Source organism: Drosophila simulans, chromosome X (genome assembly GCF_016746395.2).
Source record: "Drosophila simulans strain w501 chromosome X, Prin_Dsim_3.1, whole genome shotgun sequence".
NCBI classification, from domain to species: domain Eukaryota; kingdom Metazoa; phylum Arthropoda; class Insecta; order Diptera; family Drosophilidae; genus Drosophila; species Drosophila simulans.
The window spans coordinates 3,586,380-3,612,302 of NC_052525.2; the positions used below are offsets into that span (position 1 = coordinate 3,586,380).

The 25,923-nt window shown below is 42.4% G+C and overlaps 1 protein-coding gene and 1 long non-coding RNA gene across 11 annotated transcripts in view; one reads left to right on the plus strand and one right to left on the minus strand.

Moving 5' to 3' along the window:
• The window catches only part of LOC6725049 (probable serine/threonine-protein kinase yakA), a 46,707-nt gene that overhangs the window by 13,025 nt on the left and 7,759 nt on the right, over positions 1–25,923 (minus strand). For 3 of the 10 annotated variants that reach the window (XM_016173012.2, XM_039296295.2, XM_039296294.2), the window contains exons 3-8: positions 7,655–7,902; positions 7,323–7,526; positions 6,477–7,263; positions 2,283–3,223; positions 1,806–1,969; positions 114–666 (exon numbers count right to left, since the gene is read on the minus strand). In XM_016173012.2, the coding sequence (XP_016038026.1) occupies positions 114–666; positions 1,806–1,969; positions 2,283–3,223; positions 6,477–7,263; positions 7,323–7,526; positions 7,655–7,783 (2,778 nt within the window). In that variant the 5' untranslated portion in view covers positions 7,784–7,902. Of the gene's footprint in view, positions 1–113; positions 667–1,805; positions 1,970–2,282; positions 3,257–6,476; positions 7,264–7,322; positions 7,527–7,654; positions 7,903–25,923 lie in introns of all 10 variants that reach the window. The other 7 variants (XM_039296298.1, XM_039296297.1, XM_016173011.2 and 4 more) reach the window with 7 other exon arrangements.
• On the plus strand, positions 9,420–10,754 carry LOC123327389. The gene is made up of 2 exons (XR_006542134.1): positions 9,420–9,663; positions 9,919–10,754. It is a non-coding gene; the product is annotated as an uncharacterized LOC123327389 (long non-coding RNA).

The following is a 25,923-nucleotide window of genomic DNA, read 5'->3' on the forward strand; positions in this document are numbered from 1 at the left end:
TTTCGTATCGCATCCGACGATTGAGTTTAAATACTACTTGTTTATAAGTCATTTGTCAGAAATATAATTATATTGTCTGCCAAGTGTTGTAGCTTCTTTGGAATATTACTCACCCTTCTACTTTCCGCCGGCATGCTGGATGTCCTTAAGCGTTGTCGCTCCGTCATCGGCTTGCCGGACTGGGTGGCCAGGACGACGGAGGAGGCCAGTTCGGCGATGGCGGTGCCGGATGTGCTGGCCCCCGAGGACTCGCCCACGCCTCGTTCCCGCTTCATGGGCAAATGGGTGGGCAGATGCTGTTGCTCCTGCTGCAGCTGCAACTGCAACAGCTGCTGCTGCTGCTGCTTTTGCTGATTGCTGGGAATCATGGAGACCGGGGACGGGGAGTCGGTGGAGTCGCCATTGCCATCCGGTCCACTAGTCACCTCGGCGACAGCAGCCAAAGTGGTGCTGGAACCACCGAGAAACCCCAGGCCCACCGTCAAATTTAAGTTGTGTGAAGATCCGCCACCGCCAATGCCATCGGATCCCACAATTCCCGGCTGCCCGGCTTCACCAGAAGCGGGTGGCTGGGGATTCAGCGATCCCACTGTGCCATACTGCGGTGACACAGCTCCGGACATGGCCTGCTGAAAGGTCAGGACTCCGGCTAGTGACATGCGATCCCTGGAAGCAGCAAGAAATGTAAATGTTAATTGCAAATAATTGCTCTTGCTCCCTTATTGAGAACTGAGTTATTTGAGAACCCTAACTATAGATTTAAGTTCGAAAATGATAATTGCCCTCTGTGTATCCGCACACGCAGTGTGTGATTCAATGGTCACGGCTTGGCTTAAGGTTAATTGCGTTTCAGCTCATAATTAGGCTACTTAGCAGCGAGCTTGATGAAAACTGATTGAAAATTGCCCCAGACCCGCTGGCTTTTAGTGTAATTAGCCCAATTAGGGCGCACAGCGAATATTCAGCGAGAAAAATTAAACTCTTATTAAATTCGGAAAGGTTATTCAGGATGGAACTCGGATCAAACAGCAGTAGACGTTCCATTTTTTCCCCCAAAAGCTGACGCTTCATTCAGCGCTTTCAAATACCTCTTAAATTGCTCGAGAGCAAAGAGAGGCGACTGGCTTTAAGATTTTCATGGAAACTTCTGGCTTCGCCGGCGGGAAGCGATAGATGTGGCAAACTGTGAACTCATTAAAAAATTCCTCTTTTCCGGAATGGAATGTTGCAAAAGTGCACTTGTTTTTATTTTTTTAAAGCTAAATGCAATTGTGTCTGAAGCTCTCACAAGCCATTTGCTAGTGAATTGTGAATGGAATAAAGCGTGAAGCATTTGAAAAGCCATTTGGCATTAAAACCAGCACAGTTTCCATTTTGAAAAAACCCATTGGGCCAAGGTCGCGCTGGGAAGCCAAAGACAATGGCCAACAACTGTTGGCCCACAGGGAGGCGACGAGAGGTCACAGTTGAAGGCTCTAGGCGGTCGGGGTCACCTAATTAGGGTGGCCCTTCTGCTCTACCCACCTGCCTGCCTGCTTGCCTGGCATTGTTGCAAACTTTTTAATTATCATTTTTACTTGTTTATGACTGGACGCCTTCGAAGAGGACTTGTGCCCCCAGCTGCAGCTACTTTATCATCAGCTTAATCTTCCTCGGAACTGAGGCTAAAAAGTTGGCGAAAGTCATCACAAATTGGTCTTCTAACAACTTTAGCCGAATACTGATTCGCAACCATGGAATAATTAACATAACGAACCTCGACACCAAACATAATTGAACTTGAACCTAGAACTGTCCATTCATACCTGGCACTGCTGCTATGCGAAATGCGCTGAAAGTCGTTGGAGTCGATCGGAGCTCCACCGATGCTATTCCGGGTGTACGTGTAATCCGAATGCAAAAGATTTCCGGCTATGGATGAGGCGCGACGCCTGTTCAAAATCGGCGACTTCTGGGCCCGCAGACTCTGCTATGAATGGTCATGGTATGGTGAAAAATAAAGAGACAAGTTGTAAGGGGTTAGAGGTGTCGCTGAAAAATAACTTTGTGTTATAGGAATGTAAATATTTATTGCAGCACACACATTTAATTATTGAACTAATTGGCTTTAAAGTGTCTGTTTGGCTTCAAGCATGAATATGAGACCGCAATCCAATAACGATTGACATGAATATGAGACATTTACGCAAACAAACTTTGTGGCAATAAATAATAATAAAATCGATCAACATTTTTTTTTTTCAACAACAATTGTACGTGAATAATATTTCAGCGATACTTACACGACTGCCAGTTGGATTTTGAGCCGCGTTGACGAAATCGTTGAAGGTGGTGAGTGGCGGCACAATCTGAGGAGCAGGTTCCTCATCCAACTCCCACTCCGTATCGTAATCAAGCTCGGTGTCATCCGCGTACTGCTGATGTTGCAGCTGATGTTGCTGCTGATGTTGTTGCTGCTGATGTTGCTGCTGCTGATGCTGCAGCTGCTGATGTTGCTGATGTTGCTGTTGCAGCTGCTGCTGCTGCTGATGTTGCTGCTGATGTTGTTGCTGCTGATGTTGCTGCTGCTGATGCTGCTGATGCGACTGGTGCGGCTGATGCTGCTCGAACTGCAGCTCCTGGTGAGGATCGTAGTGCAGCTGCTGCTGCATCTGCTGTTGCTCCATGGCCTGGTTATAGCCGTAGGCAGATGCCGAGGTGCTCGGCCCCTGGTTGTAATAGCCGCTCTGCTGTTGCACCCGCTGCAAGGCCGTCTCACGCGTGTGGTACGCCCCCTTTCCACTGTGGGTGGGCGGTGTGGGCAGCAGGCGGTGCACCACGTGCACCCCGGGGGTCGGGAGCTGAACCTGCAGCACGGGCTGCTGGTGGCTAGCCTGCGTGTGGGGGTGTGCCTGATGGGCAACCACTTGGTGCTGCTGGTGGGCACCTCCTCCTGGATGTTGCTGGTGGGTCACCTGCTGGTGGGGCTGATGGGTCACCACTTGATGCTGCTGGTTGCCCAGTTGCTGATGCGTCACCTGTTGATATTGCAGCTGCGTAACTCCTTGATGTTGCTGTACATTTACCTGTTGATGTTGCGGCTGCAACATTGCCTTCTGCTGCTGCTGCTGCGGCTGCTTGAGGATCGGCTTGAGGACATTGTAGGCCAGCTGGTGTGGAGCCGGCGAGGGCACGGGATTGTGGGTGCTGCTGCTTATGCTGTCGCTCTCGTCGCAGCTGGCATCTGAGCACCCGGACCGGAACCACGGGCAGCAATCAGGATAGAGTAAATAGAACGGCGGAAGTTTCATTACAATAAAAGCGAAGCCATTTTGTAAATAAAATACTCCTGTACAATAGTTACTACTACAGCATTTCGGTATTCCTTAAAATTCAGCTGAGTGCCAGCCTGAAGTTGAATTGATCTAACAAGATTCCAAAGGCAATTACAGATTCATGCAAAATTGACACAAAATAGCTTGGGAAATTGCTGGGAAAATGACAGAATCTCAGCAGTTGAGTGAAACAAGTCGTCTGTTAGTTTCATAATTGTCTCTCCATCGTCCAGTTGACAGAAACCAACCGCAACGATGTGGCCAGTTCCACTGGGCCCATCCCTCTACGCTTTTCATCCTTATCTATGTTATATGGGAAAAATGTGGGCAGGGACACCTGGGCCACCTGTGCCACCTGTTCCCGGGTGTCTATATATCGCTTTTGCGTTGTGTGTGTCTGCCTTCCCCAGGAATTATGTTTCCCAAGTTGAAGTCAAATATGAAAATGTTTTGCCAGAACCCAAAAAGCAAACTTTTCCGAGACATTTCCCAACGACTTTCTGTTTGCAAGCGTGTAAGTGTGTTTGCTTTCTGTTTACATGTTTATAGCCAAGCTTAAGTTTTCTTTGCTGTTTCCTTTTGTTGCTGGGCGAAAAAAAAATTAATAAACTTTGGCTCTTTGTGCGTCGGTGGGCGCCATAAAAATTGTCGGTTAGACCCGGAGCATCGCTTAAAATATGGCCACATATGACAGGCTAACAGACTCGACCTCAAGAATACCCAGTTTAATATTCATTTGATTTAAGGAAATCCTGTCACTCAAAAGTCACGATTTACAATGGCAGTTCAAGTTAATAGTTTATAAGAACTGTCTAGATTTTGGTCTCCAAAACATTTGGTTTAACGATTGGATGCGTTTTAAAGTGCACAATTTCCTCATCAGGCTACATTCTCATTATTTTTTAATTTTCTCTGAGGAATATACCCAGGAAATTTCGTCCTTGTCCAATGGGTGGCCATAAAAATTGTTTTCAACATATTTATGATTAAATTTCATGGCCCCCGAGTTTGCCTAGGAAACTTTCTGGGTGCTTTCTCTTAATTAGCGTGTGGCACATTTCTTCGTCGACAGAGCTTAAGAATTTTATGACGCAGCCATCGTTTAAATTTTGGCAACTGTAGCTAAGAGCTGGGAGTCTATTAAATGGTTTTCTTAAGACGGCATCTATTGTATTGTGCCCATTGGCAGTTCAATCATTCGATTAATGGGCATGCCATTCGAAGCATTTGTCACTTGTCTTTGTTCATTTGAGGGCATGATTTTAACCAGATTTAATTCCGTTGATCCCGCCGATTAATCATAACGTTCGGGAGGCTCTATTCGGTTCAAACCTTTTTCAGCCGCATTCAGTCAAATTAATCACCATGAGGCGCCCATCCATTACAGCAATGAGTCGCCGGTCCTTTTATCGAGCGGCTCCATTCAACAGTTTACCAAATGCAATTAAGTGGACAAAGGCAGAAAGTATCTTAAAGTTGGAATCCCTTCACCTGACAAACAGGCACCCGCCCACCCAAAAAAGGAGCCGATTATCCATGTAACCCGTCAGTGTCACCCGCCTCCGATTCGCCCCCTCAAAAAAAAGGGGGAAAAAAGACCAAAAAGGCTTCAGGACAAGCGACGGGTAAATGTCGGACCTTTTTCGCTTTATACTCTTCATTTGCCACTTTTTAAGTTGATGTTTAATTTTCGTTTTTGGGCTCCCTTCCGGATCGTTTTTTTGTTCTTCTTGTTTTTTGCCCCTTTCTTGCGGCCTTGACTTATCCGTTTTATTATTTAAAGCGAATTTAAAGCGCATTTACCAGCAGCAAATGGAAGGTGGATCCTTCGGGGTACTTTATCCATTTGCCCAATATCCGCTGTTCGTGGATTCGCACGTCGCCGGCTGACACAGGTACAAAATTCAAGTTAAAGTGTATTTTCCAGCTGAATTTTCGAGAGGAAGATTGCAATGTACACAAACAGCCATTGTCAGAGTTTCCTTAACGACATTTTCGGATTAAATGAAAACACTTTTTAAAGTCAAGTGGCTGAAGCTAATGCTCTGAGCAGATTCCCAGCCAAATTAAATTAAGTTAAAGAGCTTTCTTTATGTCAACTTGGGCGGCATTCGGTTAATATTTTCCCTCTTACCAACACCTGCGGCTAACATCAATGAAAACGGTTTAGTTTTCGAACACTAGCTAGCACGCTAAAAGTTGCGCTCTTCAAAAGCTAGCCTGGAAAATGAACCAACGTGTGTATAATAAAATGGCCTAAATTCACGCAGAATGCATTCAACAAAAATGGCAAATTTGTCAGCTAGTGTAATGTGCGTCCGGAGCAAAGTAGCAAAGTGCTTCGAACGGACGGACACAAAGAACTCAACTCCTCGGGACTTGTCCCTTAACTTGTTGTCAGGTGCCACAAAACAGCCACAATTGCATCAATGTGGCAGCCACCACAACGAAGGCCAGGCAAAAGGGAGTTGCGATCTGGCAGGTGACTTGCGGCCTCGTTAGCCGGAGTCTGCAGTCCGGGGACCGGAGAGCCGGAGAACCGGAGAACCGGAGCATGGACCACGAGGCACGGAGAACGAAGTGTGCTCCATGTCATTGTCACCGTAAAGAGTCACTTTGTGCCCGGAAAACAAGTCCAGGCAGCAGTCTTAATTAACCTGCCAGCCGATGGCCGTGCAGCATGCAAACAGGCAGCTCGTTCTGCAATTGGGGCCACCGCCCATGGCACGCACTTCCGACTTCCGCACTTCGTTGCAGGACATGCTCCTTGAAAGGCTTCGTCCACTTCGTCCGCCCTTTTTGCTGCCCAGTAACTGGTGACTAATTCCCTAATCAAGAGCCAACCCCTGCAGCGCCTGCATTTCCGTGGCGATAATCCAGATGGCCGAGATTTCCCTTTTGGCCCGCTGTGGAAAAGGCTTACATTGCGTGCGCTTTTAATTGCGCTTTACAACACTGTCAAGCGATAAGCAGTGCGGATACTTAATCAGGAAGAAAGAGCATTTCTATTTTAAAATTTTGCTTTTATGCTATGTGAATTTGGCTAAAAAATAGTTTCCTAAAACACTATTCAAAACACGCACATATTTCGGGTATATATAAAATAAGTAATATTTAAGATGTGCATACATATGTACATATGTATATCTTGTAAAAACTCACCGAAATCGAAGGCCCTTTCGAGGATGACCGACCCACGTTTCTCCTGCCGCTCCTGTCGCTCCTGCAGATCCTTATTCTTCGATGCTGCCAGCTCGGCGGAAGTGAAGTTGCTCGTCTTGTCGATGGACTTCCCCTTGGGCGTCGGGGGTAGCATGTATCCGCCAGAATAGCCCTTCAGGTAGTTCGCACCGCAATTGTCCTCGCCATCGGGTCCGGAACGGGCAGCCTTGCCACTGCCGCAAACGCACTCGCAACAGGCCATAGTCACGTGTTTCTGTCCAGAACCGAGTTGCTGATTCTTGAGCTGCTGCTGGAGTTGTTGGATGCCATCTGCGGAATTGTCATGGTGCAGGGAACAGTACTTGATGTCACCGCAATGAAATTCACCATCGATTCCAACGAAGAGTGCGCATCCACGGTCCACCGACGAGTTGGTCGCCTTCAGAGCGGGCTTCAGGTTCGACTTTGCGGGCGAAGGATACACGTTCTGGGCACCGCATCCACCTCCGCCACCTCCGTCACCAGTCCCAGTACCAGTGCCACCCGGCAAGGTCAAGTCCAGGACGCTGCCGCTGCTGCTCGAGCTGACATTCGGTGCAAGGGTCACGGGTCCCAGGCCCAGGGCATTTAAGCCATTGCTGCTCAGAGTGGTCAGCGATCCTCGCGAGCGATTCCTCCGCAATGAATTGACCCGGTTGGTGGTGGTCGAGAAACTTACATTGCGATTAGCATAAAGGTCAACGCTGCTGCCACTGCCGCTGCGACTGCGCGACTGAAAGACGCGCTGCTGCAGGCATACATCGGTATATCGTCACCAAGTCATGTACATGCCACATCTCATCTCACCTGTTGGGTGCCTTGCTGCTGCTGCTGTTGCTGCTGGTGCTGCTGCTGCTGCTGCTGGTGATGATGATGATTCTGGATCTGCTGCTGGTACTGCCGCTCGGCGCGACCCCTTCGATCGGAGCGGTCGCCGCCGCTGTGACTCCGCATGCTGCCACCGTACCGCTGCCGCTGGGGCTGCACGGGGCTGTTCTGGCGCGGAATCACCTAGGAACGTGGAGGGAAAACCAAACGAAAGGAGGGAAAGAGAAATGGTTAATATGCAACTGTTATGCTAGGACATGTGCGCTGTCGCAAAGTCGTCCGAAAAGATGTGGACGTGGGTCGCGGGCTACCTTATCCTCCAGCAGATTGGCAAAGAGCCCCACATGATCCTCGTCTTCGTTCATCATGGCAAAGAAGTTCTTGAATGTGTCCGGAAACGAGGCCGGAAACTGGCCACGCGCCTCCAACTTGGTATCCATGTCGCGTCTACAACTCTGCTCAATTTTCTTTTATATATTTTTTCCTTCTCCTTCTCACTCTCTCTCTCTCTCTCTCTCTCCTCTCTCTTTTTTTCTTTAATTTTTTCTTTTATGAACAACTTTTTTTTTTTTGATCCGTCGTCATCGCAAACCAAGTAACATGCAAGAAGAGAACAGGCATCAAGGTTAGAGTGGGACAGCGAAAGCGAAAGCAATAGGTATTGGACAACTTATAATAAATAAAATAAATGTTAATTCAGAACTTTTCTAATTCATCGCAGCCCAGTCCTTTGGAGATCTGTGAAACCTAAGAAAATTCCTCCTGCAAATACAGGTCTATTCTAGCGAATTTGCAGCTCAGAATTATTCCTATTCAAATGGAAATATGCCGTAGATATATTGTTAATCCTCGCAGCTTTCAAAACCACAATACTGCCCGCAAATAAATAAAACTCAGTTCCTTTTGTACAAACATTCATTCAGCAGTCGCAATCCATACTCCATGCCGTTTATAGGGTCTTCGAGATTTAGATTAAGGCCAACACACAAGTTTCCCCAGTTGTTGAACCTTAATTGAAAGCGAACGTCTTTCAAGCGCAGCTCAAGGGTAAGGAAGTGGGTGGCAATCGGGGTGGAAAATGGGAAACGGCCGGTGGTGTAGCCGTCGTCGATATACTTAGCATACTTTTTGGGCACCCCTTTGCCCCATCGCCACATCGCAAGTTCGCAACACCGCCAACTCCCATTCAACTTCCACTTCATCTTGGGCTTTTCCTCCGCGGCCTCTTTACACTCTTTTTCCAAGCGGCTAAATTTGAAAAGTTATCAGACCGCCGCGCCTCGCAAAACTGATGTTCAAGTTGTTGACGTTGGAGGTGTCACTCCAATGTGTGTATACATAATATATATACATCCCGGAACAGATATATATCCCCATCTCGAGAACTTCACGAAAAAGCAGGGAACAAAAACTTATTTAATGGCGGCTTTTTTTTTTGCCGAACTGGACGCCGAACAACTTATTCAACTTTTATGCTTTGCAAATGGACTAAACCCACCGCCTCCACTGTTCAAAACCAAAAAAGTATCCCGTCGGCCATGTAAATGAGGTGCAGATGTGAGTCCCAAACCAAAAAAAAAAAGAAAAAAAGGAAACAAAAACATTGTCACTTTGAAACTTTGGCCAAATTCCTTCAGCACACTCCAACGCGCCTCCGAATTTAGCAGTTTTGTAGTGTAGTATGTGCCTATGCAATATTAAGAACAATTAAATAAAATAGCATATTAACTTATGGCAGCACTTTGTTGCTATGTTTATGTTTATGTTTATGCACGCAGTTAGGCCAGGGCGGATGTAACATGATCACCCACTCGAAGGCCACAAAGTATAAGTGCATTGCCCACTTGAAGGCCAAAAAGTATAAGTGCTTGGTCAGCATTCACACGCCGACCAAATGCATATTACATACGTACATACTTAGCTCGCTCTCCCGATAAGCCTAGATATATAAGATATACATAAGAACGCCGCTCCGCCGCTGGCGTACCCGGCAGCGCAGCTACGCGGATTAGCCTAAGTCCAAATATATTCAAAACTGTAAAATCAGAGACTCTGTAGACGTTGAGCTGGCAGAACCATTTCTGCCTACTCTAAAATCAAAAGAAGAAATTGAATAAATATATGTCAGCCCGACGGCTGCCTTCAACTTAAAACGGACTTGTGTTCTTAATTGGAGTTCATCATTACATGGCGACCGTGACAGTCGTCCAACGCTGGACGAATTGACCAAAGCTGGTGAAAACAAAGGAACAAAGGAACACTGGACTGGAAGAAGACTGGACTAATTAAATGGAACTGCAAAAACCAAGGAAAAATCTGAGTGAGTAGAGTTCTATTGAGTATGGGCAAACACCGTGGCGGTTTGAAAACTAAGCTGAATAAACGTATAGCCCACGTAAGGTGGCTAATATACGGTCAGCAAACGCCACCGGTTTGGTCGAAAGCTCTAAAGCTACATGCAGAGCTAGACCACTTGTTGCAATATCAGCAAGAATTAAAGACCCATAAGCTCGAGAAAACTCACTCAGATAATATTAAAAATATACCCACAATTAATGAAGTTCCAAAATACCAGGCATGTCCAGCACCAGCACCAGCATTAACAAAACCAAAGAAGTCCTGCCCCCCTGGCTGCGAAGGAATCTGGAGTCCCCACTGCCTGGGGACTTGTGAGCGACCATCGACGTCTTCAGCGGCGAAGAAATAGACAGCAGCGAGGGAGTGTCAGCGTGCCACCCCCGGCGACGCCCAGCTGACACCCAACAAATAGACAGCAGCGAGGGAGTGTCAGCGTGCCACCCCCGGCGACGCCCAGCTGACACCTGATGAGCATCATCAACAGCAGAATATAATAATAAATATATATAAATATAAAGTAAATATAAAATATATATAGATAAGAAAAATTGTAAGAAATATTGTAAAACGGAGCATATACTATTATGCCCTGTTAACCCAATATGGCCCGTGAAGCCATAGCTAGAATCAGGCAGGCAACAATGTAAAATACAATTTTTTTTTACTCTTGCGAACATTGAAAGATTTTATAAATAGATAATTCCAAACATAAATGTCTATAGAGACAAATGAAATAAGTAAAACTGAAAATAAAAGTATATACAAAGGAAATTTTCTATTCTATTCTCCAAAATATAAAATTAGTATACCCAAAATGGGTCTAATAGACACTAAAACTGTGGACTCTACAGCCAATGTAATAAATAAAGTAGAAGTCCAAAATGCAGACTTGTTCTGGATAACCATAATACTAATTGTAATTGCATTAATTATGGTATCCAATGCATTAATAAAAATATACAAACTGCATAACAAGTGTCTTAAGAAACGATACCGTAGCACTGCTAACGGTATAGATAATATTTAAGGAAGATCTTTAATAAAGTCAATTATGAATGAAAATATGAGAAAAATTATATGAAGAAAAAATAATAAATAAAAAAATATAAAACGTAATATTGAATTTATCTACATTAAAAAAAAAAAAAAAAAAATATATACAAATGAATAAATTTGAAGTTATGAGTATACCACAGCATGGACTGGGAAAAGCTTGTTGATCAGATAAAAGATCCAAATGAAAATTTCAGAAAATCCTATAAGTGCTTAACGCAAAACAGATCAACACAAGCTGTAACAATCAATGCCACTGGTCTAAGCACCAAAGAGGCAATTGAAACCATGATACATCGTGCTGAGCACGAAAGTATCAAAACAGTACTGGAAGCAGGGACTTGCACCACTATGGATGCAGCGATAAGCGCATACATAAGAACGAGTACAAGAGTTACCGGTGACATCAATAAAGTGATGTACTTTAGAGGTAACAGACCCAATAGAGGATACGGAAATGCCAATAGAGGTAGTAACCGCGGTAGAGGCTTTAATAACAATAGTATTAGAGGCAACTACCATAACGGTTACCAAAATAACGGTTACCAAAATAACGGTTACCAGAATAACGGTTATCAAAACCGCTATAATGGAAATAATAACCGTTATAATGGCTATAACAGAGGCCGTTATAATGGAAACAGAGGCCGTAACAACAGTCAGAACAACTACAACAGAAACAATGCCAATGTACGAGTAATCCAAGAACAGGGAAACTCGCAACAGCCTTTAGGTACTCAGTAGAAGAAGATCGTAGAGTATACACCATCAATTATAATCTCAACATATTTTCTACATTCATTCATGCCAAAACAGGCGTAAAACTAGTTTTTCTACTTGATACAGGTGCAGATATCTCTATTCTCAAAGAGAACTCTGACAAATTTTCTAATATTCAAATAACCAATAAAATAAACATTCAAGGCATAGGCCAACAGAAAATTCAGTCTCGAGGACAGACTTTTATTGAGATACAGACAGGTAAATATGTTATCCCACACGATTTTCATTTAGTAGATAAAAACTTTCCAATACCGTGTGATGGAATAATCGGAATAGATTTCATAAAAAAATATAATTGCCAAATCGATTTAAACCAAGAAGAAGATTGGTTTATAATTAGACCAAACAATTTGAAATTTCCAATATATATTCCCATAGCATACAGCTCTGGTATTAACACAACGTTATTACCAGCAAGATCCCAAGTTGTCCGAAGATTAATAGTATCATCAAAAGATGATAACATTTTAATTCCAAACCAGGAAATTCAAACTGGTATTTATGTTGCAAATACAATCGCAACATCAAGTAATACATTTGTCCGAATTTTAAATACAACCGATTCCGACCAATTAGTCAATATGGACACTCTAAAATATGAGCCACTTTCGAACTACAATGTAGTTCAGGCAAATAGTGAACACAGAAATAAAACTGTCTTATCTCAATTAAAGAAAAATTTCCCCGAATTGTTTAAATCACAATTAGAAAATATATGCAGCGAATATATAGATATATTTGCATTAGAATCAGAACCTATAACAGTTAATAATTTTTATAAACAACAGTTGAGATTAAAAGATGATGAGCCAGTATACACGAAAAATTATAGAAGTCCTCATAGTCAAGTGGAAGAAATACAAGCCCAAGTTCAGAAATTAATAAAAGATAAAATAGTTGAACCATCAGTTTCACAGTACAATAGCCCTTTGCTATTAGTACCCAAAAAGTCAAGCCCGAATTCTGATAAAAAGAAATGGAGATTAGTAATAGACTATCGCCAAATTAATAAGAAACTTTTAGCTGACAAATTTCCACTACCGAGAATAGATGATATTTTGGACCAACTTGGTCGAGCAAAATATTTCTCCTGCCTTGATTTAATGTCAGGTTTTCATCAAATCGAACTGGATGAAGGCTCGAGAGATATAACATCTTTCTCAACCAGCAATGGCTCATATCGTTTCACGCGATTGCCATTTGGCTTAAAAATAGCGCCTAATTCATTCCAAAGAATGATGACTATAGCATTCTCCGGAATAGAACCGTCTCAAGCATTCCTTTATATGGATGACTTAATAGTCATAGGTTGTTCCGAAAAACATATGCTTAAAAACCTCACTGAAGTTTTTGGTAAATGCAGGGAATACAACCTAAAGTTACATCCTGAAAAATGTTCATTTTTCATGCATGAAGTCACATTTTTGGGACACAAATGCACAGACAAAGGAATTTTGCCGGATGACAAAAAATATGATGTCATTCAGAACTACCCAGTTCCACATGATGCGGACAGCGCTAGACGTTTTGTAGCATTTTGCAATTACTACAGACGTTTTATCAAAAATTTCGCCGACTATTCGCGGCACATAACAAGATTATGTAAAAAGAATGTTCCATTCGAGTGGACAGATGAATGTCAAAAAGCATTCATACATTTAAAATCTCAGCTAATTAACCCAACACTCTTGCAGTACCCAGACTTCAGCAAAGAATTTTGCATAACAACAGATGCAAGCAAGCAAGCGTGTGGCGCAGTTTTAACTCAAAACCATAATGGCCACCAACTCCCAGTTGCTTATGCATCCAGAGCTTTTACGAAAGGTGAAAGCAATAAGAGTACAACAGAACAAGAGTTAGCAGCAATTCATTGGGCAATAATACATTTCAGACCATACATTTACGGAAAACATTTCACTGTGAAAACAGACCATAGACCATTGACATATTTATTCTCGATGGTGAACCCCAGCTCTAAATTAACTAGAATAAGGCTTGAACTAGAGGAATATAATTTTACAGTAGAGTATCTAAAGGGCAAGGACAATCATGTAGCAGATGCGTTATCAAGAATAACCATCAAAGAGCTAAAAGATATAACTGGAAATATATTAAAAGTCACTACAAGATTTCAAAGTAGACAAAAATCCTGCGCAGGAAAAGAACAATTGGATTTGCAAAAGCAAACCAAAGAAATAGCTTCAGAGCCCAACGTATACGAAGTCATAACAAATGACGAGGTACGAAAAGTAGTGACATTGCAATTGAATGACTCGATATGTTTATTTAAACATGGAAAGAAAATTATTGCAAGATATGATGTTGGTGATCTTTATACTAATGGAATTCTTGATTTAGATCAATTTCTCCAAAGGCTTGAATTGCAGGCCGGTATATATGATATCAGCCAAATCAAAATGGCACCGTGGGAAAAAATCTTTGAACACGTTTCAATAGATAAATTTAAAAATATGGGCAATAAAATATTAAAGAATTTAAAAGTAGCGCTACTTAACCCGGTGACCCAAATAAATAATGAAAAAGAAAAAGAAGCTATATTGTCTACATTACATGATGATCCAATACAAGGAGGGCATACAGGCATTACAAAAACCTTGGCCAAGGTCAAAAGACATTATTACTGGAAAAATATGAGTAAATACATAAAAGAGTACGTAAGAAAATGTCAAAAATGCCAAAAAGCAAAAACAACAAAGCACACAAAGACTCCAATGACGATAACTGAAACACCAGAACATGCTTTCGATAGAGTTGTTGTGGACACAATTGGTCCACTACCCAAGTCAGAAAATGGTAACGAGTACGCAGTCACTCTCATATGTGATTTAACCAAGTACTTAGTTGCCATACCAATAGCAAATAAAAGCGCAAAAACAGTCGCAAAAGCTATATTTGAATCTTTTATTCTAAAGTACGGTCCAATGAAGACGTTCATAACGGACATGGGAACAGAGTATAAGAATTCAATAATTACTGACCTGTGTAAATATTTGAAAATAAAAAATATAACATCAACAGCTCATCACCACCAGACAGTTGGAGTAGTAGAAAGAAGTCATAGAACTTTAAACGAGTATATGCGATCCTACATATCGACGGACAAAACCGATTGGGACGTATGGCTTCAATATTTCGTATACTGCTTCAACACGACCCCATCTATGGTACATAATTATTGTCCATATGAATTAGTTTTCGGTAGAACAAGTAATTTACCAAAACATTTTAATAAACTACATAGCATAGAACCAATATATAACATAGATGATTACGCTAAGGAGAGTAAATATAGGTTAGAGGTAGCATATGCTCGAGCAAGAAAACTTCTTGAAGCACACAAAGAAAAAAATAAAGAAAATTATGACTTAAAAGTAAAAGACATAGAATTAGAAGTAGGAGACAAAGTTTTACTAAGAAATGAGGTAGGTCATAAATTAGACTTTAAATATACGGGGCCCTATAAGATAGAAAGCATAGGAGATAATAACAATATTACGCTACTTACTAATAAAAACAAAAAACAAATAGTTCATAAAGATAGATTAAAGAAATTTCATTCATGATTGAATTTAAACTTATATTTTCCTTAATCATTTATACAAATTTTCCATACACTACGTATATTTTTATCTTTGCATTATAAAATCAACTATTGTTGTTCAAACAAAAACACAAACAAAATAAAAATAAAAATAAAATAATTTGCATTTAATAATCAAAATAACTTCACTAGGTTACGTTATTTTTCAAAAGGAGGGAGATGTAGTATGTGCCTATGCAATATTAAGAACAATTAAATAAAATAGCATATTAACTTATGGCAGCACTTTGTTGCTATGTTTATGTTTATGTTTATGCACGCAGTTAGGCCAGGGCGGATGTAACATGATCACCCACTCGAAGGCCACAAAGTATAAGTGCATTGCCCACTTGAAGGCCAAAAAGTATAAGTGCTTGGTCAGCATTCACACGCCGACCAAATGCATATTACATACGTACATACTTAGCTCGCTCTCCCGATAAGCCTAGATATATAAGATATACATAAGAACGCCGCTCCGCCGCTGGCGTACCCGGCAGCGCAGCTACGCGGATTAGCCTAAGTCCAAATATATTCAAAACTGTAAAATCAGAGACTCTGTAGACGTTGAGCTGGCAGAACCATTTCTGCCTACTCTAAAATCAAAAGAAGAAATTGAATAAATATATGTCAGCCCGACGGCTGCCTTCAACTTAAAACGGACTTGTGTTCTTAATTGGAGTTCATCATTACAGTAGAGTAAAAACGCTGGCAGAGCCGAAATTTAACCATTTCATTAGTTTCACTGCCAGTTAGTTGCTTTGAGCATTGAGTTGCTTCCGCGATTCAATTGCACATCGACTGACTCAACAAGTCGCCTTTGTTTTCGGGGCGTGACCATTATGCTTCGCTGGCGCTGTGGGCGTGGCCAGTGCCGTCTAGACTGGAGTGCCAAGCCCAAGATCCCCGGCCACGATGGGGTCATTGGTCGCGGATACCGATTAATTGCAAGCCAACAAGTTACTCGACTCCAATGCAAACACACTTGAAAAAGTGCAGCGCCAGGGGATGCGAAATAAATGTTTCAAATATAAATCATTAAATCTAAAACGAAGCGCTTGCATTGAGTTAATAATTTATCACATGACTAAAAATATGTCAGTTAGAATATCGAGAAGCTAAATTATTTCGAGTGTTTTGGGCGAAAGTATGCGCTCGCCTAATGAGGGGATTTCCTAACCTAATCCGCTTTACGAAAGCGTTTGATCTAACCGCTGCCGGGCTGTAATAATAACGAATAACCATAATGCCCTCTAATTTTCCACTGCAGCTCGAATTTGCTGCCAATTTGCAGTGGGAAAAGTTTATAATGGGCGGGGGGGAGGTGTGGGTCGAAAGTCCACCCCCGAAACCCCCGGAAGAACCGCCCTGCGGCAATTTGCGAGGCGTCAGCGGAAGCAAAGCAGCCCCCATTTCCCTTCCATTTCTGCTTTTTTATTCGGTCTTTTTTTTTGTTCGCTCATACTGGGCTGCAAAACAAGGAGAAAAAAGTTAGCCTCTTTCGTCAAGTCCCCAGCTCAACCATGTCAAGTGGGAACCTGGCCCAGACTCTCGCGTCGGGCTTATTAAAAAGCTGCGGACACAGTGAATGGCTCTTTGGGGGAGTGTAGGTGGGTGCACAGAGAGAAAAGTCGCCCGGCTTCAGTGCACACTTTCGGAAATCTATCGGAAACTTTAAACTACAATCGACCGATAAATGTATGAATGTACATTTTTGTTATTATATTTTATACCCATTGCTTATACATATGTACAAATTAATCGCCTCGGTGTGGCAAAAAAATGTAATAAGGGTATAGGCTAGGGTTTTTGCGAAAGCGTTTAGTGTCCTCAAATGATCGTCGGAAACAAGGACAGAATTTGAAAAAGAAAATATGAGCATACCTCAAATGCAGTGCCAGTGCCGTCCTGTCCTGTCTCGGTGGCCTAGAATCCATATCCCAAGATTCCACATCCCTGCAGCCCTTTTAATTAGCAAGCCGTATGTAAATTGTAAATTCCCTCAAACGAAGGAGAAGGCTTCTGATTTGAGATTTCTGCTGGCAGCAACATATTATATTCTCTGTCTTATGGTTTATTCAGTCATATATCTATATATGTACATATGTATATTAAGTGAACGTGAAGTTGAAGGCGCAATAACATGACTACAAGAGTTTATCGAGCCAAAAAGGCAACGTGCCCCAATTTCAGTTGCAAACGCACTCCCGTTTTGGCCTATCCATCATTTTGGTTAGGCGCACAGTCGCGGTTACCATATTAGTGAAATCTTGTAAAAAGTATAAAGTATAAGTTGAACTCCTGACTAAATACAAGCGTTACTTGCTTCAGTTTCTGCACTGGCTGTTAGATACGTACATAGTTGCCTGAGGTTTAATTCATGTTTAGCAAAACCAAAGACATTTATATTACATTGGCTGAACCCCAGTTGTATGATGCATACGAGACTCGAGTTTGTGTATAAATTTATGGCCTGCCCAAATAGGTATGCTACCAAACGGCAAATGAACCACAGCCTGCGGCCAAAGAGGGGGCTCAAAATATGGGTAAAAGGGCCAAAAAGGGGTTGGAGAATGGGGAGGGGGGAAACAGCGTGAGAAGCGAACCAATTGAGGGCTCCTAGAGCAAGGGCAGTAATATGAAACGATGGGGCCAAGAAGATGTTGCAGCCGTCGCTTTCTGGAGGTTAAGTGCCAGCCCTGAATGAAACTGGGTTCTTGCGGTTGGCTAAGGACCTTTAACTAAGGTCAATGCAAGTGCAGCATTACTATAAAACTGCCATATACATAGGTCATATCGTTTATTGGTACTAAACTACAAAATATCATCGAAAGCGGCCACTGCAACAACTTTGGTTCAAGCTAGTTGCAAACTTCTAGATTTGCGTAGTGAAAAACTGCGCGTGGTTTAAAGCTCAAATATTCATGAGTATTCATGAGTCCGGTGAATGTAGCCAGTGAAAAGCCAGCAGTTCATTGACACGTTCGACTGCAGCTGCTTAAATATTCATTTCCCTAAATAATTTCACGGCTTGCCAATCAATTCTAGTGGCAAATAAACAACCTTTTTTTTCATTTTTCCCTTCCGAATTCCAACCATTTCCCAGCACTTGAACACTGAACACAGTGAGTGTGTATACACAACAGTAGAGGTTTGTCAACTTTTCATTTTGAATCTCGTGCACTGGTAAAATACTGACAATACTGTGACAATCGATTCGCGTTTCATTTTTAACCGAACAAAAATTTCGGTTAGAAGTGAAGTTAAGTTTAGAAGTTAAAATAATTATTTCCAAAAGCTGGATTCTGTACGAGTATATATGTATATACAATGCACAGGTGCCTAGACACCCAGTGTTTAGAGTGACAGTAGCCACTGGTTCTGCTGCAGTTCTCTGATATGCAATGTTAAAAATGTCCTTTAATGTTACATAAATTTTGACAAAAATTCGTTGAAATTTGGAGCGCTTCACAATGGATCCCTTGACTTTTGTACAAGCCCAAACCCCACTTTAACCTCTAATTTTCGGAATCGAAACTTTTCCGCTGATTGTTTGCATAGGTCGCGACAGTATCCGAATTCTTTGATAGAACGATCCCATCGGACGCTGATAATTTATACCTAGCTGACCCAAAATCGAGAGGTCGCAAAGAAACGTCTTCGAGTGGGGGAAAGATACAAAAAAAAAAGGAAAAAAAGCCAAAAAAGGGCAACTGGACGTGGAGTGGTACTTGGACATTGGACGTTGCGCTGGGCAACAAACTAACACAAAACATAAAACTGGCCAAAAGGAACCAGAAATAAATAAAAAGGCGCATGAAATTGGATTTGCACAACTACAACACATGGCGGGAAAGTGGACAAAGTGCGGGAAAGTGTAAGGAAAATGAATGGGCTCCATCGGAATGAATGAAATGAATGAATGGGGCAACGGGAGCGGACAGCAGGGGCCTGAACCTTATAAATGTTTAAGCAAAACCTCTTCCCCCTCTAGCCTTTTCACATCTACCGTCTACCGAAAAGGAAAAACAGGGTAAAAATTATGAAGAAGAAAAGAATAACAGAAAAGCAGCAAGAGGCACTACGCACACATTTTCCCAGGGAAATGCGATACACAAGGAAAAATCGAATGATTTTACAATGGAAATCTGTCATTAATATTACAATATCTTCGCAACAAACTCCAAATTAAAGTGCAAATCAATTCGGAAACATTATTGGGGCTTAACTTCCCAACTATAGACTATCATCATAACATACCTCATCTATTTTATTTCCGGTTTTGTAATTTACAACACTGGAGATCACTTGAAATATTGCATTTCTCAGAGTGCTGACCCTCGCACGCTTGAGCTTTTCTATGAATTTGTTTCCTCCTTTTACATTTGCTCGTCATTCGACTGGGACAAAGAGCTCGGAGCTGGGAACTGGGAGCTGGATGCTGGATATTTATCCAGTGAGAAGGCCACTTGCGGCATGTTGATCTAGCTGTTAAGGCGTTTGTAATGACAGGGATAAAGTTTTATGACAACAGCCACCGGGCAGTGAAAGTTTGGCTTTCACCTTCCACTGATTTCTCGGTTCGTATTCAGGACTCCGTATCCTTAACCCACCCACATAATCCAGATGCTCGGTAGGAGGCACTGGCACTGGCACTGGCCTGCAGCCAACTGGGCAATCAACGAACCTTTTATGCCATAACATTTGAGATTTGAGCCGAGCCGAAGCAAATGCATGAGCATAGGTTAACTTTTGGTGCCCACAAATCGAGATGAGTAAATAAACAGTCTGCGAACGGTTTCAATGCCAAGTTGGGCAGCTGGGGAAGCCATTTTGAACAAATATGTGGATTCAGGACATATTAAGTTGAACCAGTCCAATGGTATGGAAGTTGTGTCAAAGACTCGGCCTTTTTGTGCAAGAACCGAAATCAAAGGAGTTTCTAATAACTGAGATCCGAGCATAATGTTGACTCTGACCAAATGACGTTTGAATGATTTTTTTTACGACCCTTTGCTATTTTTAAAGTAGAGGCAATTTTTGCGTTTCTGTTTCAAATACGTATGCTAACTGAATTCAATCAGCCATATTAATTGGTAGCTTATTCAGGGGCTTTTATTAGAAATAACAGAAATGATTTCGCTCGAAGATACAGCTTCCATTTGATACACTTTTTACTTATTGCAATTTACAACTTTTGTTGCAACTTCACAATTCCATTTGCCATTGTGCAAAAGCGGCCAAACAATGCCTTTGCTTTTCTGCTCTCGAACAAAGGATAAACAAAGAGAGGCACCGAATTCCCCGGATCGAATGCAATAAATCAAATAGGGGCCATTATAATGAGACTTTCAGAAATATGCAAAACGAAGCAAATAAATTGGCAAATTAAACTATAATGCAACCGATTGGCCAGGAAGTAGCTACTTTGACTCGCATTTATTTACGGATGCTTCCGTTTTATGGCTCTATTATTGCCTTCGCTGGTGGTGACCCCGATATATTGTACCGACAGCCGCAAGTGGGTCACCGGGGCTAGAAATAGAAGTACAACGGACGTAGTTACATACAACCGGAAGCAAATCTCTCATTCGAATCTTATAGGGCATTTGTCTAAGTATGAAGTTAAAGAACATATAGGGGAATATGTATGTACATATCAATAAAGCATAGGGACTTCAAGCCAAGGAAGTTCGACTTCTGAGAAGTGCATCTTCTCTATAGCTGAAGCATCTCGAAATCACTTTCCACTCTGCCATTCAATTCCAATTAATCAGACGCTAATTGGAGCCCATTGCCGATATTAATTGATTCCACTACAGACACTTCGGTTTGGATGGGGCGCATTAAGATGCCTCTGGATGTAATTGAACACATGGACGGGCATGAAACACATGGAAAGCCAGTGAGGGATGATAAATAGTTTGCCGTGCAGCTTCAATGGCTTCGCGGGTCGTTAATTGGTTGGCCGGACAGCACTTTAATTGCGACCAGATCGGTGGACTTCTAGAATCCCTATATTACCCATTGATTGTGTCCTTATTTTTAGTCAACTACACATTCCATCTTTTGCATCCACTTCTTAGTACCTGTTGCAGAAATTTGAACTGCAAACAATACAATCGCAACGCGTAACGAAGTAGAGTTGCAGCTGAGCGGATAAAGTCGGCAAAACAATAGAACAATAGGTAACAAGCAGAGTGTGGTGTAGTGTCGTGTAGTGCAGCGTAGTGTTGTGCAGTGCAGTGCAGCGTAGTGTAGGGCAACAATGAAGTCGGGCAACCCCATGCGGATAAATCACGGCGAACTGACCGACTGGATCAGATTGCAATGTATACCAGTTCGCCGGGCAAATCTTTTTCCTTTCGCCATCTTAATGCATTCGAGACACGGTTGATTGACTGCCAAGCACATTGAATAATCCAAAAGAGCGACGGCGAACACAAAAGCCAACCAAAGTGTTGATTGCAAAATTTATCCCCGTGCATTTCGTATTCCCTTCAATCCGGCTGAGGAGTTCGCCGATGGGAAGGGGAACGAAACTGGGAGCGGTAGCGGGCTGGGTCTATACCCTCTGCGGTATTCCCATCCGCCCAGCGGGTTGGCCACGAGTGGGGTGTGTAATCAGTTGTCAGGCATCTGTCAGGCCATTGGCGCCCCAGCCAAAAGCCAAAACCTGTCACCCGAGGGCTTCATCACTGTCAACTTGCTGGCCGGATCATTATCGCGACGTTCCCGCCGCCAATTTCTATGCAAAAAGGGGAATTTTATTTATTCGCAACCTTCAAGCCAACGCCAGGCAATGTCCCAAATATTACGGATAGTTTTGTTCATTTGCGCAGTTACTAGCCAACTAGCTTGAAATGGGAAACAGGAAACAGCAACTTCTAGGAACGTTTTACAACAACTTAAGTGTCATGTAGATCTGAAATATTTCGAATTTCTAAGCCCACCACCACGCTCACTTCGAAGGCTTGAGATATTTTTAATTAAAATTAATTTCACATAATGAAGTGCACCAGTTGAAGTGCCAACTGCGTGGGGATTTTTGGGGACCAGAGGACTGCGGACTGCAGTAGGTAGGTGAAACATTTCAAGCGACTGTCAGGCTGGCGTGCCACTTCATTTGTACACTTTGCCACCCACATTCTCCGCCCACTTCCCGCCAGTCACCACCCAATGCCACCCCAACGGCATTTAAATACCAGCAACATCAGCCACGTTGCATTTTAGCTCTGACTCCCGGTTTACTTTTATTGCACGCAACAATTTCGTGCACATTTCCCCAGAGTGCACTTAAAAAAAAATCAGATATCTGTGAAAAATGCATATGCATTTTGGAGAGTCAAAGAAATTAATTAAAAACAACACAAGTACATTGTAAAAAAAAACCCAAAGATTGGCAATAAAGTCCAATTGTTTCACAGATAATTAATTTGTTTGCAAAACTTGAACAGAGATCTTGGAAACAGGTTTTTTCCTTGGTGTAGAAGATGGGCGACGAATGATGCCGACAGCTCGCCTGGACGCTTTCCTTTCGAGCGGGGAAATGAGAAATGGAAGCGGAGGGTCGACCGTAGAGGAACGGGAATGCGGCTACAAAGCCTCGCTCCTTGGAATCAACTTAGCCGCAATGCGCCTCCAGGTGCTCAACATTGTGTCCCACCATTGCCGGGACGAAGCCAAGGATGCGGCAGATGGCTGTCTTCCTGGTGCCGCTTTGATCCGCCAAGTACGTTGAGCCCGGGACACTGACACTGGGAAAATCCATGAGGACGAGAGAACGAGAGCAGCCGGAAACGGTTCATGCAAATGATCCAGCCCTTGAGGGTCCACCAACTGTATACATACTGTATATTCTGCGGTACAGTGAAATAAACACAAACAACTTGGAGGGTCTGCTCAATTGTCAAAAAAACGTAAACCGTTTCGCAAAGGGTAGCAAATTTCCAGGGTATATGCTCGAATGTATTTCAAATCAATATTCCAACGAACATTCAATATCAATTTTCTTCATTTAAATTGAAAGGGAAATTACGAATGTATTTCCTTTGCTCTAACAACAGAGATAGTCTGCAGACATTCGTGGTAGCACAAATATGTATATAGAAATCAAAATATGTATCACAGAGACCATGGGACCATTAGTCCTCGTTTTGATTGGTTGTTTTCGGGCCGCAAAATGATTTTGTATTATTACTTTGCATGACACACATTAAACATTATTACACTTTTATTTTAGCTTGTTTTTCACTCGCTGCTGCTGTCCCTGCTGTCAAAAAATTGGATCATTAATCACCATTAAACTAGACCAATGTGACGCCTACGGGGTTTTCTTTTTTTTATGGTTTTCTTCTTCCCTTTGTTTGGTTAGAGAGCGAGTACAGTTGCTTTAAATCACAGGGATTGCATTTTGAAGGACCAGTGAGATTAACGAATTATGATTTATTGCGCTGTGTAGTTGGTCATTGTTTGGACCATCTGGCAGTCGCTCAGCCTCCTTGGGTTTGCTAAACTGGCCAAAACATATATCCGCACTTAGCCAAAATGTGCAGTGACATTTCAGAGCAAACTGATTATAAGCAGGAACTTTCCGTCAAAACCCTTGACGAGAAATTTGCCAATTTACAATACCACATCGCAAGGCAGAGAAGTATTATATTGTGAGCCACAAGTGCAAGTCTTATTGCCGAGATAAGTGGCTTGTACTTTGTCAATTTACATTTGCAAGTCTGCAAAGTGGATAACATGTATGCGGAAAGCGACTAGAGAGCGAATTTTAGGCACTGAAACATTTATCGAATCGATAATTAGTCTTAAAAGTTCAACGCCACTCAGTTAAACAAACAAAAAAACAGTATAAAGAATTAGTTTTGACGAAAACTGCAATGACACTATTGTTAAGCACATTTAAGCTGAAGCTGCACTTTTTTCAACGGCTTATTGCTTTTGGCGCAACTGTACTCTGGCACGCACAAAAAGTGTCATTAGAAAATGTCAAGGAATCTATCGTTATCGCTGTAATCGGTTCGAGTTAGGGTTGCTCCCTCTACCCAACTCCCGTTTTTCTCATTGACTCGGCTTTAAGGACTAAGCCCGTCACAATATCAACAGCTGCGATGAAGTAACTTTAATTATTGATTTTTATTCGGCTGCCGCAGGACGACGAGGACGTGGAAAGACGTGGACAAGACGGTTAAGTATGGCGGCTGATGTATCTGGGTGCGTGCTGCCGGCGACACATTTTTATTATAGTGCTGCTTTACCTTAATTACATTAAATCGATATTGCCCGTGTGTGTGTGTGTACAAGGTGGCTTGGATGAAATGAAGCTGCAAATGGAGTCCCAAGTGAAGAGAGCTTAGCCGCAAAAATAAAAAAAGAAAATATAATGTGAAGGCTGCCTTTTCATTTGGTTCGCAATTTATGCACCCACACTCATATTTTATTCAGATGGCAGGCAGGGCACCAAACAAACAGCTCCTGTTGATTAGTTTAGACGCTTTTGTGAAAGCTGCCACCACCCCGGGCGGAATTGTAAATAGCAGACAGATGGCCGGTGGAATTTAAATAGGCCTCTATTAAAATTCGGTGAGTCCTGCCGAATCGAAATGCGAGGCGGATTTGGTGTAAGCCGAATAAACAAAAGAGCGTGAATAATACCGAAATCAGCCATGTACATATACAATAGAAGTAACCATGATTTTAATCACATTTTCGTTGCGTGCCTAGCCAAAGTTGTCACTCAAAAATGTTTGTTTCCAATGGAATGGAAGTGGTTTTAATTTTCCAGATAAAACCATACGCACATGTCATATTAGGTGGGCCGGGCACACGATTGAGTTATTTTCGTAATAATTGAAATTATTAATTATACAACGACTGTGCTGGTTTTTCGGAACTGCCAAATGCCTGCCACTGACAGATAAACAATTTGTAATTATAAAAATTCCCACGAATGTTCAGCAACACAAATGTTTTTTCGCATTCGGTTTTTGTGCAAGAGACCATCGACAATTATTTCTATCCGTCCATCTCTATACCTTGGCACCTTTGCACTTCATTAGAGTTTTCGATTCAATTCTTTTTAAAACACATTTTCCACATCGCTGCCGTTAGCTGTCACAGGATATTCATTTTCTTACCTACACGTTTTCGCACTTCGCTGCGATTGGGCACACGCACTTGTAAAATCGCTACCTGTCACATTCATATTTCAATTTACAGCGAATCCCCCGCCGAAATGTCATCGCCAATCTGTGTAACAGGTGTTAAAATGATTTTAATTGAGACACAAATGGCATTTATCAACTGGGTTCACAGCCAATGTTGACAGCTCGCAAAGGGTTGATTACAGAGACCAAATCGCACTGACTGATGATTTGCAATGGTTTTCACACCTCGAATGTCCAGTGAATAACTATTAACCGGAACCCACGCAAATACGCAAATGCGCAAAATACGGTTTCAAAATACGAAACATTTTCCATCAACCTGATTCAAACAGACTGATTACGGTGGCCCCAAAAATACCGACGCATTCCATGAGTCATTCTCATATTTTCGGGACCCATTTTCTGTGTATGAATTTTTGTTAGTTACCATTTTGTAGGGGGTGGTTGGTAGGGGTGTCTGCTAGCGCGTAATTAGTCGAACCGTGTATTCATATTTGCCCGGAGCAAATATTGGCCTTACAACCAACCACTTTATCCCCCAGCTGGAAGCCACTTAACTCGAAAGGGGGGGTGTGGGTGGTGTCTGGTGGGTGGTGAGTGGCTAGCCGAA